General features: G+C 45.1%; 2 protein-coding genes across 3 annotated transcripts in view; one reads left to right on the top strand and one right to left on the bottom strand.

Annotated features, from left to right (window-relative positions):
* Positions 1-18822, bottom strand: part of Tbcd (tubulin folding cofactor D) — a 171891-nt gene that overhangs the window by 14286 nt on the left and 138783 nt on the right. The window contains exons 24-29 of the mRNA XM_027425304.2: positions 12874-12936; positions 11979-12055; positions 10774-10855; positions 7896-8014; positions 5947-6038; positions 5072-5212 (exon numbers count right to left, since the gene is read on the bottom strand). Coding sequence (XP_027281105.1) covers positions 5072-5212; positions 5947-6038; positions 7896-8014; positions 10774-10855; positions 11979-12055; positions 12874-12936 — 574 coding nt within the window. The remainder of the gene's footprint in view (positions 1-5071; positions 5213-5946; positions 6039-7895; positions 8015-10773; positions 10856-11978; positions 12056-12873; positions 12937-18822) is intronic.
* The window catches only part of B3gntl1 (UDP-GlcNAc:betaGal beta-1,3-N-acetylglucosaminyltransferase like 1), a 102583-nt gene that overhangs the window by 78914 nt on the left and 4847 nt on the right, over positions 1-18822 (top strand). The window contains exon 13 of one of the 2 annotated variants that reach the window (XM_035448360.1): positions 13423-14098. The exons of the other annotated variant lie outside the window; for it this stretch is intronic. The gene's annotated coding sequence lies outside the window, so the exon portion shown is untranslated. Of the gene's footprint in view, positions 1-13422; positions 14099-18822 lie in introns of those variants that run through there. 2 annotated transcript variants of the gene reach the window in all.

The raw sequence follows: 18822 nt of genomic DNA, 5'->3' as shown, positions 1-18822 counted from the left end.
AAAAAGCCCTACCACTTAACTACAACTTAGGAAACTCAGTTAAAACTATAGTAAGTAAAAATACAACAAATGCCAAAATAACAGAAGCAACAAAAATAGATTAATTGAATGTACAGTCTTTACAATAACTATCTCTGAAAAATATGAAGAAAATACAGAAAAGTAAGAAAAAAAAAAAAAAGGCAGAATCTCAAAAACACCTGAAATCTTTGAGAAAGTTCTAGACACTGATCAATTAAAAGAAAAAAAAAAAAAAAAAAAAGAGTGTCAGGGTGTGTGTGTGTCACTGGGCATACGGTACCCACAGGGTTACCGTGTCATGCTGTCGGGGTGTGTGTGTCACTGGGCACACGGTACCCACAGGGTTACCGTGCCATGCTGTCGGGGTGTGTGTGTCACTGGGCACACGGTACCCACAGGGTTACCGTGCCATGCTGTCGGGGTGTGTGTGTCACTGGGCACACGGTACCCACAGGGTTACCGTGCCATGCTGATATCATTGCTTCCATCCTTTGGAAGTTTGTAGAGAGTCTTCCAGTACCATGAAAGCCAAACCTCAGGGAAGAGGCTTTCAGGTCAGCTCCAGCTCAGAGGCCTCTGGGCTCTGTGTCTGAAACACATTCTGTCTTTAGCATTGGGGACTTAATCTTCCACCTGTGGCGGCAACCTGGGGCAACAGCAATAGCCTGCAATATTTTGGGACTCTCTTGGACAACTCTTGACCACCAATTCAAAAGAGGGCTATTCATGAGTTGTTAAGCTTTGTATTAGATGATCTTTAGCTCTCTTGGAAGGACCAATGTCAGCCCAGATCAGAAAACTATTTAAATTATACATATATGCTTATACACCAGCTGACATGTATTATAGATATTTTTGTATAATTCCATATGCCTTTTTTAGATTCCTTACTATTGTTTTACCCTCCTCCTTCTGTGTGGGTAAGTAACAGTTCTCCAAGTTGACTTAAGGCCTTTTCAATAAGAAGGAAATCATGCTTTATATTGGAAACTGAGCCAACTATCCAGGACTTGTGAAGTCATGGATCTTGGAGAAGAACCTACAACCGTCACCAACATACTAACCCAGCATAATCCCTAACTACATTCTAAACATTTGTCCATACACCCACAGAAAAGTGTCATCTTCAACCCCCATCAAGGAAACTTCTCTTTGCAATGGTCAGAGACCTTCACAGAGAGCCACAATCAATCAAAATGCAGAGTTGTGGAGCCTGGGCCCAAATGACACATCTGCAATACAAGCCTCAGGGGTCACGGTGGAAGAGGAAGCTAAAATGCTACCAACATTACTATCTAAAGTTAAGCTGAACAAAGACAACAGTAGACATGGTAACATGGATTGAGGTGGGCAAAGCCTCAACCCTACACAAAGAACTACTAAGGAATTTAGAGAGTGGGAGCACACACACACACACACACACACACACACACACACACACACCCACCCACCACCCACACCACCCACCCCGTACATAACAACAACTAATGAAAAAAAAAAAGGCCATGAATTTGAAAGAGCAAAAAGAGAGGTATATCGGAGTTTGGAGAGAGGAAAGAATGGGGAGAAATGATGTAATAAAGGAAAAAAAAATTAAAGAATGCCTAGAATTGCACCATTCACTACAGGTAATTCTACAATGATCCCCCGGGGAGCAGAATCCTGGAGGCCCATCTTTGGAGAGTGAGCTAAGATAGAATAAATACCACAGAGGGTCAGATCCCAAGGACCAGGTCTGAGGAAGAGGTCCCAGCACCAGTCGTTTCTGCTTTGCTTTAAGTGGTATATCAGTGCCAGGCAGACTACAAAGAAACACACTGTTGTATAACTATTTACTCCAAACTGAAATTGCTTTGGGAGCAGGGGCTCATGAGATTCAGGAAAGTAATGAAACTTAGGAAGCTCAGAATGTTGCAAGATCCACGGAGCTTCCTCCCCAAGGTCATAAAAGCAGTAAAAACTGCTGGGGAGAGGAAACTCTTCAGCTGCGAGCTGCCTCAAGTAGAGCACAAGTCCCCAGAGATGCAGTTTTTGTGAACCATCACCCCTGTTAGGGAGTGCCTTTGAGTGACACAGCTGCCTTTGAGTCACTCCTTATCTATGTTCCTTCCTGTAAGGAACTTGAGTAGACCCACGGGTTTGCTAAGCTAGACATGGGTAGAATTGTTCCTTTGGTCTGTCTTCAGTGCCCTATACCCACGGCTTGCTAAGCTAGACTTGGGTAGAATTGTTCCTTTGGTCTGTCTTCAGTGCCCTATACCCACGGGCTTGCTAAGCTAGACTTGGGTAGAATTGTTCCTTTGGTCTGTCTTCAGTGCCCTATACCCACGGGTTTGCTAAGCTAGACTTGGGTAGAATTGTTCCTTTGGTCTGTCTTCAGTGCCCTATACCCACGGGTTTGCTAAGCTAGACTTGGGTAGAATTGTTCCTTTGGTCTGTCTTCAGTGCCCTATACCCACGGCTTGCTAAGCTAGACTTGGGTAGAATTGTTCCTTTGGTCTGTCTTCAGTGCCCTATACCCACGGCTTGCTAAGCTAGACTTGGGTAGAATTATTCCTTTGGTCTGTCTTCAGTGCCCTATACCCACGGCTTGCTAAGCTAGACTTGGGTAGAATTATTCCTTTGGTCTGTCTTCAGTGCCCTATACCCACGGCTTGCTAAGCTAGACTTGGGTAGAATTATTCCTTTGGTCTGTCTTCAGTGCCCTATACCCACGGCTTGCTAAGCTAGACTTGGGTAGAATTATTCCTTTGGTCTGTCTTCAGTGCCCTATACCCACGGGCTTGCTAAGCTAGACTTGGGTAGAATTATTCCTTTGGTCTGTCTTCAGTGCCCTATACCCACGGCTTGCTAAGCAAGACTTGGGTAGAATTGTTCCTTTGGTCTGTCTTCAGTGCCCTATACCCACGGGCTTGCTAAGCAAGACTTGGGTAGAATTGTTCCTTTGGTCTGTCTTCAGTGCCCTATACCCACGGGCTTGCTAAGCAAGACTTGGGTAGAATTGTTCCTTTGGTCTGTCTTCAGTGCCCTATACGCACGGGCTTGCTAAGCAAGACTTGGGTAGAATTGTTCCTTTGGTCTGTCTTCAGTGCCCTATACCCACGGGCTTGCTAAGCTAGACTTGGGTAGAATTGTTCCTTTGGTCTGTCTTCAGTGCCCTATACCCTCGGGCTTGCTAAGCAAGACTTGGGTAGAATTGTTCCTTTGGTCTGTCTTCAGTGCCCTATACCCACGGGCTTGCTAAGCTAGACTTGGGTAGAATTATTCCTTTGGTCTGTCTTCAGTGCCCTATACCCACGGGCTTGTTAAGCAAGACTTGGGTAGAATTGTTCCTTTGGTCTGTCTTCAGTGCCCTATACTGGGTAAATAGATGTCTGTTCACATCTTTCAAGGACAACACTCATCATTTCTCTGTTTTGAACCACAAGAAGGAATCCAGGTCAAGCAGGTCTCTTGGGAATTCAGGGGCCTGAGAAGAAACCTAGGACCTGCCAATATCTATCACAGACTCAAGTCACCAGTCCCAAGTGGGCTGGGTTCACAATGCCAACTTAGGCCACTGCCTGCTGTCAAGCCTCTAAGTAGCCCATTCTGGAAGGGTCTGCACAACAAAACATGTCCAAGGCATCCCAGCCCACATGGCATGCCACAACCAAGAAGACAGATCCTTCTCAAGGAAAAAGACAACCAGGCTCAATAAATCATCTGGCAAGACGAGATGACCATTGTCACTAAGGAACCCTTGAGGTCAGACCAAAAGAGCCATTTCTCATGGACATCTTGCTAAGAGACACTAAAGCAGCCAGGTGGTGATGCCTTGTAGCTGGGTAGCCACACTTCAGCTGTGCTGGGAGAGCCTGGCAGTGTGGGAAATGGCCATGGGGCCCCTCGAAGCTTCCATACTCCAGGCTCTGATGAGACTGAAGTCAGCCACAGGAAAGCCCTTCCTGTATCTACACAGATATCTTCACAGACAACTCAATCCATAACAGCTGAGGAACCTGAAGGGAGTTGTCCTAGGGAGGAGAAAGCTATGTTTACAATGAAGAAGACTAGAGGAAATGCCAGCAAACAAACTGGAAAGACCCAGTTCAAAGTCAAATTAATGATCAATGTAACATGAAATTAAAACTATTAGATGAGCTTAATAGTAGAAAAAAAATAAAGAGTCGGTGAGCAGAGCACAGACTGACAGCATTTATACAACCAAAGAAAAGCAACAACAAAAAGTTGTACAAAAAGGATCTGTTGGGCATGTGACAAGTTCTTGAGTTTCCAGAATGTGAAGACATGGAGGATCTCCAAAATGATCTGTAAAGTGGGGTGACCAGCTAGACAATAGGATTTGAGAATAAACAACTGGATAGGTACCCAATATGAGAAGAAGGGAAAATTAATAAGCAGAAAGAACATGTTAAAAAATAAAGTCTGGGCTGGAGAGATGGCTCAGAGGTTAAGAGCACTGGCTGCTCTTCCAGAGGACCAGAGTTCAATTCCCAGTACCCACATGGCAGCTCATAACTGTCTATAACTCCAGTTCCTGGGGATCTGATACCTTCACACCAATGCACATAAAATAAAGTTAAATTATAATTTATAAATAAACAAAGTCTGAATCATTCTATACAAGGAATAATATGCTCTCTCCATGTTTGGATCGCAATCAAGGCAGCATCTTCTACAAGCTGTTTCTGAGCTCGTAACAGCATTGCCTATAGCCAGCAGGAGGGAGTGTGAGACATGTCAGAGCCATTGGCTCAGACATCCGCAGCAGCCTCGTTCTCTCTCCCTTACAAGGTGTTTCTGCAACCCGGGCAAGAAACTTGCCCTACTGGAGGAGGAAGGAAAGACAACCAGACAGACTCAAAGGACTCCCAGTGCCTGGGCAGCAGAGCAGGAAAGCACAAGTTCATGGCCTGCTCACCTGAGACATTAGTGTAGCCACTCCTATGACAGTTTCTACCATGACTTAATGCCTGTTGTTTCAAGTGCCGGGTCTCAGGACATTCACAGGACAACAGAGAATTCATACTACAGACAATGTCCTTACCAGGCTCCCACATCCCCTCTGCTGTCTGTGGTGTAATCACTCATGCAGCCCAGCAATGCAGAATAAACTTCAGAAATGTTCTCTTTACACATGACTTCATCTGCAGGACCCTCTGCTTTCACACCAACTGTCTGGCAAATTCTGAAATTAAAATATGCATGTCTGTGAGCTCATCCTTCACATTACAGTGGCCTCAAGTGCCTTGCTGTGGGGAACATTCAGCATGGCATAGGAGCCTGGGGCAGACATAGAGGCCCAGGGTACCCTCCCCACAGCAGGTGCAGAATGTTGCTCACTGTGAAGTCACCTTCGCTGCCCCTGCAGTCTGCAAGGTAGCTGGCTCTTTCTGTCTTCCACCCTGATAAAAGGTTTATGCTGCTTCGAGAAGTCAAAACTGAATGGGCTTACTGAACCACATGACCCTACATACTGCATCTACAGACAGAAGTCCCTAAGACACAAGATTCAGGCATTGCACCTTTTGCCAGCCTCAAGGTGAGGCACAATCCCCAATTCTTCATCCATCCTATTTTTTTTATTTAATGGGATTGGGCCTGGAACCCATAGCCTTGTACATTCTCAACAAGCACTCTGCCACTGTGCTAGTCCCAAAGCCAGCACGATGCTTTGGTTTGTTTGTGTCTGGTTTGAGATAAGGCCTCCGATGTTGCCAGGGCTAGCCTCAAACCACTGTCCCTTGGTTTCTGAGGTGGTTTTCAAGTGAAGATGCAAACACTCCCTGACAATGCTCTAAAGGGGAAGACATTAGAAAACAAGAAATAACACAACATCTCTATACATTTCTGCTCTGTGCTACCATGATAGATAACCCTGGTGGTGCCTATTGATGCCCACCTGCCATGCCAGAGGCTCACCTTGAGATCGCCTTCAAACTGTCTCTCCTGGCCTCAGCAAAGCTTACATCCTTGGGAGAAGTACAGGTGACTGTTCTCAGACCTGTGAGAACCTAAGGGAAAAACAGTCCCCAAAAGAAGCATCAGCTACAAAGTAAACACGTATTTTAGACAGTCTCAATATGCAGCCCAGCTTGAGAATCCTCTATCCTAAGTCCTGCGTATTACCACCAGACATGGCTGTCAGCACACGTCTGTTTCAGAGATGTGGCTCTGGAGCCACAGGACACAGTAGCTAAGAGTGTGGCTTGCAGGGCAGCTCATGGGACATGCCTCCCACATAAGACAACAGGCCCCAATGCAGCTTCTGGAAGAACATATGAAAAGGGATCATCCCACGGCCTCCCCTCTGCTGTACCCAGACTCCAGCAACTGCCATGGATCTGGCCTCATCCCTATAAGATATTCCTGTCTGTCATTCCCATCTTGGACAAAGGACAGCTGGCATTCTGGCTCCCAACAAAAATGAGCAATAATACTTGTATATTTTCTCCCACCTACTCTCCCTGCCGTGTGTGTGTGTGTGTGTGTGTGTGTGTGTGTGTGTGTGTGTGTGTGTGCAATCACATATGATATAGCCTATTCATGGAGGTTAGAGGACAAATTTGTGGAATTGGTTCTCTCTACCTTTAGGCAGGTTTTAGGGAATCAAACTTGGATCACCAGGTTTGCCCAGCAAGTGATTTTATTCAGTGAGCCACCTTGTAGGCCCAGGGCTCAATAGCTCAGTTCTAAAATCTTTAATGTTTATCCACATTTCAAGTGGAAAAACCCCAGGGTGAGTTCAGTTATTACAACCGCAATACTCAGCTTTGTACAGGGTAAAAGGCCTATTTATCACAACATCAAAAGCTGCCTGATCCCATAGGAGGAAAGAGAACCAATTTATATAGAAGCAAATGTGAAGAGCTTGTCTTATTGCATCCCAGCTTGTATGGCAGGCAGCAGGGATAGACAATAGCAAGAGCATCTTGGGGGAGGGGTGCTGGAAGGACCAAGCCTGGTATTTCAACCCACAGAAGAAAAAAAAAAAATGAGCTTAATGGACTATGTGAGTGGGGAAAGTAAAGTCTGCAAAGCCAAACTGGAGGCATGCCCAGGGCTTAGACAAGGACAAGTGATTTAGGATGCTGAGAAGGACAGACAATGGGGAGACAGCAGGCCACATCAAAGTAGATGAGACAGTGTGAGAAAATGATACTGAGGCAGAGGGTACCACATGGCACCTGGGGTAAAAAATCTAAATGGAAGAAATGAATAAGCTTCTCAACTCAATGGCTTGTCAGCTCAAGGCTTTCAGTGGTGCAACCAGCAGAGAAAAATACCTCTTGGTCTTTCAAGACTACAGGGGATGGATGAGGGGGCCTGGTAAGCCTGAGAGGGTAATACCTGAACCACCTTGCTCTGTTCAGATAGCCACAGCCTTAATAAGAATAATAGCATCTCAACAGGAAGCAAAATAATAATAGATAATATAGTCTTCTGAGGCACAGGCAGAAAAGAAGCCCATAGGACACTCATAGCTAGCCTACCTCCCTGCATGACAACAAACAAGGTAGGACATCAGGTACATAAAATGTCCTAAAGAATTTTAACTATGTGGTTTTGCTATTTGGGAAGTAACTTGAGATGGAATAGAAGACACTTCAGGATCTAGCTTCTGCACAGAGGCTACTGTTTTCTCATCCAGGCAGCAGTTTCTTAGGACAGTGCCTTCCTATCCTACAGACTTGAGGGCAGCTCTCTAACTGCCTTGCAAGAGCAGTTAGCCCACATACTGCAGATGCAGCAGTCACTGTCTTCATGGCCACACATGCTAATGCTGAGAATTCCTTCCCAAACAGAGGTGTGCAGATTAGTTGCCAGCCCTTCAGAAATCTGTGCCCCCTTGGGGCTGTTGGTACCCTCACCTGCTGCAGATGACCCCTGAGAAGGAAATTTGGGAGGGCACCCAAGGCTGAGGAGAAACCACAGCGGGTCATCTCCTCTGGGCTCTGGAGCTCAGCAAGGTACTGTGGAATCAGCTCCGCTGAAAAGAAAGTAAGAAATGTTTAGAAGTGGCCTCTGTCTAGTGGTACCCCTCAGAAATACAAGTGGGATGTATCAGGTAAGCCAGGACAATGTTTTGATGCAGACATACCTTCAAGGTAAGTTATAAGATATAAGAAGAATTGTATAAGGTGGTTTTAGGGTTTCCTTAAGATTTTTTTTTAATTTTCATTTATTTGTTTATTTATTTATTTGGTTAGTTGGTTGGTTGATTGGTTGGTTTTCTTAGACAAGGCTTCTCTATGTAACAGTCCTGGTTGTCCTGGAACTCACTCTGTAGACCAGGCTAGCCTTGAACTCACAGAGATCCGCCTGCCTCTGCCTCCCCAGTGCTGGGATTAAAGGTGAGCACCACCAGCACTCAGCTCCTTAAGATTTTTTTCTTTTGTATCTGTGTTTTGTTTTTGTTTGTTTGGGACAAAGTCCCTCTATTTAAACCAGGCTGATTTTGAACTCACAATGCTGTGGCCTCCCCATGTATTAAGAGCTATGATAGCTTATCTGGGATCATGGACATGCACTACCAAACCTAGCTTTCATAAGAAATTTTAACTATATGGCTTCATTATTAGGAAAATAAATTTGACACAGTTAGAAGAACAGCAGACACTTTCAGAACTCTCACTTTTACTTACTAAGTATATAAATGCTTTTGGTAAATACAACATCCTAATAACAAGAGTCCACTAAGAAAGGAGTGAATACAGGTCCAAGCTGACAGCAAAGATTTGGGACACTGTGATTCTGGGGCAAGAGGAGTAAGGGCACATGCTGGCCAAGCACACAAGGCTATGAATGCAGCAGTGACAGGAACAAAGATCTCAAAGGAGAGACAGAACCTGAGAAGCCTAGGGGCTCAGAGCAGGGTGAGAGGAAGGACTTTGAAAGTGGGTAGCTAGTTCAGTTTTTTACAGTGCTGCTAAACAAGGTGCAGAGAGGGCAGATACCATCACTGTGTCCTGCTTGCCAGACACTGGCCATCACTGGCCACTAGGACCCATTCACTGAAACCCTAGAAACACATTGTATCCATCCTCAAATGTAGGGGAAGAAAAGCAGAACACTCTCAATTCACACATTCGAACAAAGTCACTTCAGTAGTCATGTGAAAAAAAGTCTCTTTTTGGTATACCCAAGTTTAAACACACCAGTGGTTGATGGGGGTGTCCTTCTGTATGTATGTTTCTCTTATTGGTTAATGAATAAAACACTGTTTGGCTAGTAGCCAAGCAGGAAGGATAGGCGGGGCTACCAGAGGAGGAGAATTCTGGGAAGTGTAGGCAGACAGGGGTCACCATGTAGGCCGCCAAAGGAGTAACAGGTCTGGGCAGTCTCTGGTAAGCAAAGACCACTTGTAAATACATAGATTAGTAGTTATGGATTAATAATTAAGACAGAGCTAGCCAATAAGAAGCCCTAGCCACCAGCCAACTATTTTATACTTAATATAAGTCTCCGTGTGTTTATTTGTGGCCAAATAGCTGCAGGAAACTCTAGCAACAGTGGTTATGTGGGAACACCATTTATTTTCAAATAGACATGACATGGTACTTTCTATTTGAAAAGTAAAATGTGACCTTATTGTTCTACTTTTAAAAGACATACTACATATAATGATACTGTCTGTACAAAGTTGCCTATGGTTGAGGAATACTGTAAAAATTACTAGTTTAAAGTCTGCTATCTTTAACTTCAGTTTCAGGGGAGCTGACACCCTCTTCTGGCTCCTGTGGGCATCAGGCACACAAGTGATTCACAGATATACATGCAGGCAAACACTCACACATGTAAAATAGAGATAAAGATTAAAAACAAAAAGAGAAAGTCTGCCAAAGACAACTCAGTCAGTAAAGTGTTTGCTGTTTAGGCATGGGGACCTGGGTTTGAATCCCAAGCAACCATGTAAAAAAAGCCAGACATGGTAGCATATGCTTATAATCCCGGAACTAGGGAGGTAGACTAGAAGATTCCTGGGGCTCACTGTGCAGCATAACTGGTGAGCCCAGGTTCAGTGGAAGACCTTACCAAAAAAAAAAAAAAAAAAGAAGAAGAAAGAAAAAAAAAAGGTGAGGGAACATTAAAGAAGACACCAACAACAGCAACCTCTAGCCTCCATTTGCACAAATGTGAATGCACAGATAGATAGACCACACACAAAAAGTATCTGCCAGAAGATCAAATTCAAGTATTTTTGAAAAAAAATCATAAAAATGTAGACTACTAGATAGGCAGTTTTGGTTTTTTTGTTTGTTTGATTGCTTGTTTGTTTAGCTGGTTTTTGGAGACAGGGTTTTTCTGTAGCCCTGATTGTCCTGGAACTCACAGAGGTCCACCTGCCTCTGCCTCCCAAGCACTGGGATTAGAGGTGTGCACCACCACAGTCCTGCATGGACAAGTGATTTTTATGCAGAGTCTCTAGGAAGTCGTGTCCCAGGGAAGCTCCCTGTTCAGAGATTAAGATGCCTCTTTAGGCAGCTGTGCTGTCTGGATGAATCTAAGAACATGGCCTGAACCCAAGTGGCTCAGGAGAGACCACGTGAAGGTTACTGTGTAATTAGAACCCTCTTCCCAGAGCCCAGCTGCCTGGCATGAGCTGGGTGGGTTCCGAGAGATTAAGTCCAGGAAGGTGATCAGACAGGTTGTTTCCACTGGCTAACTCAGGCCAAGCTCGCTGGACATCACCCAGCTCCCCTCCATACTGTGGGTCCCTGCGTTTGGTGCAGCATGCAGCCCACTCACTCTCCACGGCAGAGCCTGCCTCCCCAGGCTCCTTCATGTAGTATTCACTGCAGAGGGCGGCCAGGGCCGAGACAGCTGCCTCCTAAAAGAGAGAGGACTTGAGTGAATAAAGCATCTGTCTGAGAAGTCTTTAGTCATAGAATAGAGTAAGAACTCTATTTCTTCCACACAGTACAATTTTTATGTGTTCTTATATGGCACAGTTAATATAAAACATTTTTTCCCTTCACAGCAGAAGCAATGTGGGGACTGAGCGTGTTGTTTTTGTGGACAAGGACTTGAAGTGGGAACTCGTTTAGAGAACGGGAAAGTCCCTGGGCATCTCCACAGAAGTGTATTCAGAATAGACAGGGTGAGGGACCAGTGTTAGCCCAGTAACCCTGATGGAGGCAGGGAGATGCAGTGTCACACAGACCAGGAGGTGGCGATGAGACATCTCCTTGCTTACCCACCTCCACAGTCTGCAACAGATGACTCCAGCTCAATCAAACCTTCCATTCAATCCCACCCCGAAACCAAGGAGAAAGAGACGGAGGAGGGACTGGGTAAAGATCAGGATGGGAGTTCCTCAGTACATCACAGAGATGCTACATGCACTAGCTGAGCAGCAAAGAGTATCATGGTCATAGCCAGTGGGACTTGATTATGGATAGTGTTAAATGAAAATTCTGCAACATGAACCGTGAGGCCTCCAAATTTAACCAGGAAGACTGTGCCAGAATTCCACAGAAATCAGCACAGGGTAGGCAGGGGCTCATGTAAGCATGAATGTGCTTCCATTCCTCATCTGGCATAGCAGAGCCTTTCCAAAACATCAACAATTACAGTTACTGTCACAGGTCTGCCATCTAAGGCCACCTCACCCCAAGACATGAACATAAGCCCTAGCAGCTCAAGCAGAGTCTGGTTTGTGTTTTTCTCACCTTCATGTGAATACTTTCGAGACCTAACCTACAGCTACCAGAACTCAGGTATGACCTAAGCATACTGTTACTGGCAAAATAGAGAAAGGGACTGGTAGAGAAAGAAAGTGTAGTAAGAAAGAGTAAAGTTTCTGGTTACCAATAGTGATTCTAGGCTACCAGTGTAAATCATGCAGGCCCAATGATGGTATTGTGGATTGTGAGGTTAGTGCATGAAAGGGCCACTACAGACAGCATTTCTGTCATTCTCTGCACAGGAGAAAGAAATCTTGCTTAGCATACCTTGATCTGTTGTCTGGAATGGCTTGAAACAAAGTGAAGGCTTCTGAGAGTGTCATTTATCAGCCACTGCCAACCATCTGCCCAAGAAGCAAAGATAATGACTTACCTCCCTCAGAGTAGTCAGCTGACATTTAAAACAACCAATCATCTTTGGCTCTGTCTTAGAGCAGATGGTGACCCTTCGAATGCATCCTGGAAAAACTCTAGAGTGAACATTCTTCACACTGCACAAAAGTTCAAGGGACCCAGTTCCAGGAGTGAGCCCACCTCAGGCTGCTAAAAGCCAGCACCCCTACAGTGATGCTTCTACCATCACTGTGTAAAAAATGTCATTTCCTATGAAATTTCATAGGAAAGACTTGCCCATCATGATAGGGAACTTTTTGCTTTGTTTACTGTTGCAAGCTTCAAGTGATCTTTTCTCATTTCTCTCCCTTGGACAATCTCTCTAGGTCCCTGACAACTTAAACACAACTTTAACTCAATTACATCCAATAAATGAACTGGATATATGCTTACTCTGTTCAGCTAAATAAAATTAGTAACTTTAGACCAGGGTACAGTAGGCTTGAGGGATACGGAGCCTCTGTTTCAGCAATAAGAACCATGTAGGTAATAAATAAACACCAGGAGAGGAATAACCACAATGTCCAGGATTGGGTACAATGGTGGCAGGCAGAGCTACAGCTAAGAGCACCAATGGAAGGGTCCAGAATAACTTCCCTGTCTGTTCTAGAAGAGGGTGGCAGGAGTTTGCCCCAATTTCAAGATGTACCAATATTGTGACCCTTTCAACTATAATCCTTCATCCCACCCCAACAAGTTCATCTCTTATTTGCAACTTGATTAACAGTATTAAGAAAATGTTATCTGTGTCATTGAGGAAAGCACCTACCTATAACGGTGTCACCTTTAAAGGGCATTCTGGAAAGTGACAAGTTCTTTATTAAAATGCACACTATGGAAAAAGAAAAAACATTGTTTTCAACAAGTGCATAACCAGCACCTAACTCTCTCACCCACCTTTTATTCTGGCCAAGCCATAAGCAAGTCTGGCTGTCTCCCCAGATAGACACCAGGAAGACGATACTGCAGGCCTAGCTTGGACACAGAAGCCTGGGGACCCCTCTTAAAAGAATCTGTGTGAGCCTTCCAGCACTCAGAGAGGCAGAGACAGGTGGATCTCTGTGAGTTTGAGGCCAGGCTGGTCTACAAAGTGAGTTTCTGGACAGCCAAAGCTGTTACACAGAGAAACCCTGTCTCGAAAAACCAAAAAAAAAAAAAAAAAAAAAAAAAAAGAACCCGTGTGAGACTCCAGAAATCCAATAAGGTTAAGAGCACTTTTGAACACTGGTGGTAGAGCATCTTAGTCCAGCTTGGGTCCTGGGAAAATCTAGACTGCCACTTGGTAGGACTTAGAATAACCTGGATGTGTCTGTTACAGTTTCGAGAAGCTTCCTAGAGGAGAAAAATGTGGGCAGCACCATCCCATGACCAAATGAAATGGAGCATCAACATCCCATCTCTGTGCCTTAACTGCATGTGCTGTGTAACCAGCTCCTCACGCTCCTGCAGATACAACTACCACTGCTCTTGCTGCCAGGATGGTCTGTTCCCTCAACCCATAAGCCAAAAAACAAACAAACAAACAAACAAACAAACAAAAACCTTCCTTATGTTGCTTTCTCCAGATATTTTATACTACCAATGAAAACAGCAGCTGATCCAGGCCCTGAAGTCAGTCTTGTCTCACAAAAGGAACAACCACAACAAAACAAAGAAAAATGCCCACAAGGAAGCAATGTGGCTGCACTGGACCCAAATACATATGCCCCAAGGAACAAAGTCTCAAATGACTGCATAGTCAGAGGGCTTGGATGAACACCTAGAGGCACACAGGTTAGGACAGATAAACACTGGGGGTTCAGAAATACAGGGCAGGTAAGCACCAAAGATACACGGAGGTAGGGAAATGGATACCTCGGGTCCAAGAGTATAGGGCAGGAGGACATCTGGGGGTGTAAGATGTAAGGCACGGGTTCATTATACAAACACAATTCAGCCAGGCGGTAGTGGCACATGCCATTAATCCCAGCACTTGGGAAGCAGAGGCAGGCAGATCTCTGTGAGTTTGAGACCACACTGGTCTACAAGAACTAGTTCCAGGACAGCTTCCAAAGCCACAGAAAAACCCTGCCTCGAAAAAAACCAAAAGAAGAGAGAGAGAGAGATAGAGAGAGAGAAAGAGAGAATGAGAGAGAGAGAATGAGAGAGAGAGAGAGAATGAGAGAGAGAGAATAAGAGAATGAGAATCACAATTCAGGGCAGCCCCAGGCTAGTTTGTTAGAAACAGAGCAGAGCAGTAAGGCCCAGTACCCTCAAAGATAGGTCCTAAATGAACTTTGGACCTGAAGTTCTGATGAATGCTAATCATCTATTAGTGCTTTTATGTTGATTTGACATAAGAAAATAATGACTGTACCCATGGGTAGGAACACAACAGGTTGGCATGTGACTTACATAGAGAAAAAACTTAAGATACTAATCAACAAGACCCAGCTATGTCACACTTGTGTATATACCCAAAGGATGCTCAATCATTCCACAAGGACACTTGTCCAACTATGTTCATAGCAGCTTTATTTGTAATAGCCAGAACCTGGAAACAACCTAGATGCTCCTCAACTGAGGAATGGAAAAAGAAAATGTGGTACATTTACACAATGGAGCTGTTAAAAACAAGGACACCAGGAAATTTGAAGGCAAATGGATGGAACTGGAAAAAAGAAAAAAAGAAAAAAAACACCCTGAGTGAGGTAACCCAGACCAAGGAAGACAATCCACAGACCCAGAGGACTAGGTAACGAGGAGGATTCATGGGGAGACACTCAGACCTCCCTGAGATGGTTGGGGGCACAGAGAGGGAGAGTGCTAAGGACTGAGGGAGGGTGGGGTGTGAACACGAGTGGTTAGGTTGGGGGCACAGAGAGGGAGAGTGCTAAGGGACTGTTGGGGGCATTTCAGGGTCAGGTGGAAGCCTAATGCAGGGGAATCTCCTAAGAGTCTACAGCGAGAACCCAGCTTAGACTCCTAGCAATAGCAGATAAGTAGCCTGAACTGGCTGTCTCCTGTGACAGATTGGTGACTGTCATCCGAGAGGCATCATCCGGTAACCGGTGGAGACAGACGCAGAGACCCATAGCCAAACATTAGGCAGGAGTTCACAAATCCTTCAGTGGAGGGGAAAGGAGTGTATGAGCCAGAGGGGTCAAGGACACCACAGGAAGGCTCACACAATCAACTAACCTGGGCTCACAGGGGCTCGCAGAGACCCAATAGACATCCAGGGAGCCTGCATGGGACTGACCTAGGCACTCTGCATACATGTTACAGTCATATAGCTTGGTCCTCTTGTGGGACTCTTTACAGCAGGAACAGGGGCTGCCTCTGACTCTTTTACTGACTTTTGAGACCCTACTCCTCATACGGGATCACCTTGGTCAGCCCTAATACAGTCTTACTGCAACTCAACATGCCATTTTATTGATACTCATGGGAGACTTGCCCTTTCCTGGATGGGATTGGAGTAGGGAGTGGGGTGGGGTGGGAGAATGGGAGGGAAGCTGTGGCCAGAATGTAATACACAGAGAGAGAGAGAGAGAGAGAGAGAGAGAGAGAGAGAGAGAGAGAGAGAGACAGACAGAGAGAGAGAGAGGGGGGGGGAAGGGGGAGAAAGGGAGGGAGGGAGGGAGGGGGAGAGAGACAGGAGAGAGAGGAAGGAGGGGGAGAAAGGGAGGGAGGGAGGGAGAGAGAGGGAGAGAGAGGGAAGGAGGGGAGAGAGAGAGGAGGGAGAGGGAGGGGGAGAGAGAGGGAGAAAGAGGGAGAGAGAAGAGAGGAAGAGAGAGAGGAGGGGAGAGAGAGGAGGGGGAGAGAGAGGGAGAGGGAGGGAGGGAGGAGAGAGAGAGGGAGGGAAAGAGGAGGGAGGGAGAGGAGAGGGAGGGAGGGAGAGAGAGGGGGAGGGAGAGAGAGGGGGAGAGAGAGAGAGAGAGGGAGGGAGGGGGAGAGAGAGGGAGGAGAGAGAGAGGGAGGGAGAGGGAGAGAGAGAGGGAGGGAGAGGGAGAGAGAGAGAGGGGGAGAGGGAGAGAGAGGGGGAGAGGGAGAGAGAGGGAGAGGGAGGGAGAGAGGGAGAGGATCAAATGCAGTAGTAGCACCTGAATGCCTCTATTAGAGTAGGAGCTTTAGGTGGAAGGAGTCTGACCACCCAACCTTAGATGCACACGCCTGCCTCTCCCATGTAATGGCCACTCACACTTGCTTTTCCATATTCACAGCACCAAGTGACAATACAGAAACAGAATTTTAAGTGTCCTTTTCTTTTATTTATAAAACTCGAATCTGATGTCAGTCAACAGAACCAGGGACAAGCCCCCTAAAGTATAATGCTAAGCAGTGGAGTCTCTTAATGAAGGGGACCAAGATCAGACACAGTTGACACAGGTAGGCAGTCAGCCACCTCTCCTTATACCTTCTGCTCACAGTGACTACTCACTCTCTCCTCACACTTGCTTCTTGTGCCTTCTCACACTTACCACTTGGGCCCCTCTCCTCACACCTTCCCAGAGTGAGTGCTCAGCCCCTGCACCTCATACCTGCTCCCCTGCTCATCAGGGCCTGCTTACCCTCCTCCTCACACTACTACAGCAGCCCAGTGGATCTCTTCACATGCACTATACTAAAATCAAAACAGGGTCAGTGATTCTTCTCTAAATAATCTGTAATTTTTCAGAGTGTATAAAATGTGTAAAGTGAATACATGCCATTAACGTTCTGCTAACGACCACTCAACACACTGCATTCTGACCGCCATACCTCACAGTTTAGACAGGTGAGCACATGATGCTTATCACAGACAGAAGTCTTCACAACTGGAGCTGCACTAGGGCAACAGAGTTTCAAGAACCGGAAGTGCTGACAGCCAAGGTTTCCCCTTGTTCATGGTAGAGCCCATCACCCACCAACAGAGGGGCAGCTCAGGGACCCAAGTGACACACAGAGTAAAGCCCATCCTTTTCCATAACACATGACCCACAAGAACCAACACTAGGACACAGCCCAAGACACCCCCTGGGAGCATGGGTGGCCTTGGTAGATGATCCCACTTTGTGCCCAGTGACAACAGAACCAGCCTTCAGCATTACAGATGCTCTTCCACAGACGTACAAAACACTATAACATGGATACAAAGTAGTCCATCCATTCTCCTCCGAGACAGACCCAACTGCCTATTCTCTTCACTGAAAACAAGGTGGCTGTACCCACCCTGCAAGAATAAGACTACTGCCCATCGACCCAGTAAATTTACAGGATGCAGAAAAGAGATTGGACACACTGCCAAGTAAAACCATTATTGCAAATGCCAAAATAAACCACAACACTTTTACTTCATGAGACAACCCTGAACTGCTGCTGTTACCAACATACTTTGTGTTCCAGGAAGGAAAACCCTCACCCCACATCTCAGCACCAGGGTACATTGCACTAAATGAGGACAACCTGAAAAACAAACGCCTCTGATCCATACATAAATTAGCATTTCCCAGCCACCAGATTATATGGTATCTGGTTTACCCCAATGAGTACCATTCACATAGCTGGCCTGTCTTGAATCCCTTCCTAAATCACTTTCTTTAATTGATCTTTTTAAAGGGCCTTTCTACCACAAATGAAATACATGTTTCAATATTTAATCTATTACTCTTATCTATGTATTATATTTTGTCTATGAACTTTTTATATAATATATTCTTCTATATATAGGCAACATGTTTCATTTTTGTCTTATGGGACTACTATTAATTATCCTAGCTGTTATAATGACAAAAGCTACAAAACCAAGCTACTTTAGCAGTTAGAAACACTCCCAGTCTCATTATGATAGGGTATGAGATCTGCCTCAGAAATCTGGAGGTACCAGGGAGCAGATAAAATATCAACAGCAACTTTAACCTGTGCAGCTAGCTGTGCAACAGGGATCATCACACCACTTGTCTTTACCTTTATGCAGATTTGAAATTTCCAAAGCAAGTAACAATTTAAAGAAATAATGTCTTCAAAACTTCCTTGAAGTTTTTCTGGTTGTATTTTTCAAACTCAAGTTTTTAGGGAATCACAAGGCAGTTTTGAACGTGTGAGGCAGGGATATAATTCTATTGTTTCCCATGACCAAGAGTAGCAATACCATCCATCCAAACAAAGGCCCTTTCTCACCGAGACTGAAAACACCTTGACATGAATCCAATCCCACATTCTACAATCATCCTGCTTCCTAGAAAACATCATTCACTTCTTAATAGTTTTATAGAATGTTTAAAGTGCTGGGAGAAATCCAAGTCCTCACTATTTTTGAAAATACTTTTCTTGGAAGTCTGTCCTACATATGAATTTTAAGCATATTTTATTAACTTAGAAAAGGAAACAAAAAAGGACATAAAAAGATGCTCAAAAGGCTGGAAAGAAGGCTCAGCTGTCACAGATGCTTACTGATCTTCTTAAGGACCTGAATTCAGCTTTTAGCACTCATAGAAGGAAGCTTGCAACCTCCTATAACTTGTTTTTCAGGCCTCTGAGAGCTCCTGCACTCACATGCACATAACACACAACATATAACTTTTTTTCAGCTTTTTCGAGATAGGGTTCCTCTGTGTAATAGCCCTAGCTGTCCTGGAACTAGCTTTGTAGACCAGGCTGGCCTCAAACTCATGGAGATCAGCCTGCCTCTGCCTCCTGAGTGCTGGGATTAAAAGTGTGTGCCACCACACCTGACTAATAATTAAAAAAAAAAATG

The sequence above is a fragment of the Cricetulus griseus genome, chromosome 7 (assembly GCF_003668045.3).
Source record: "Cricetulus griseus strain 17A/GY chromosome 7, alternate assembly CriGri-PICRH-1.0, whole genome shotgun sequence".
Classification (NCBI taxonomy): Eukaryota; Metazoa; Chordata; class Mammalia; order Rodentia; family Cricetidae; genus Cricetulus; species Cricetulus griseus.
This window is presented reverse-complemented; position numbering and strand designations above follow the sequence as displayed.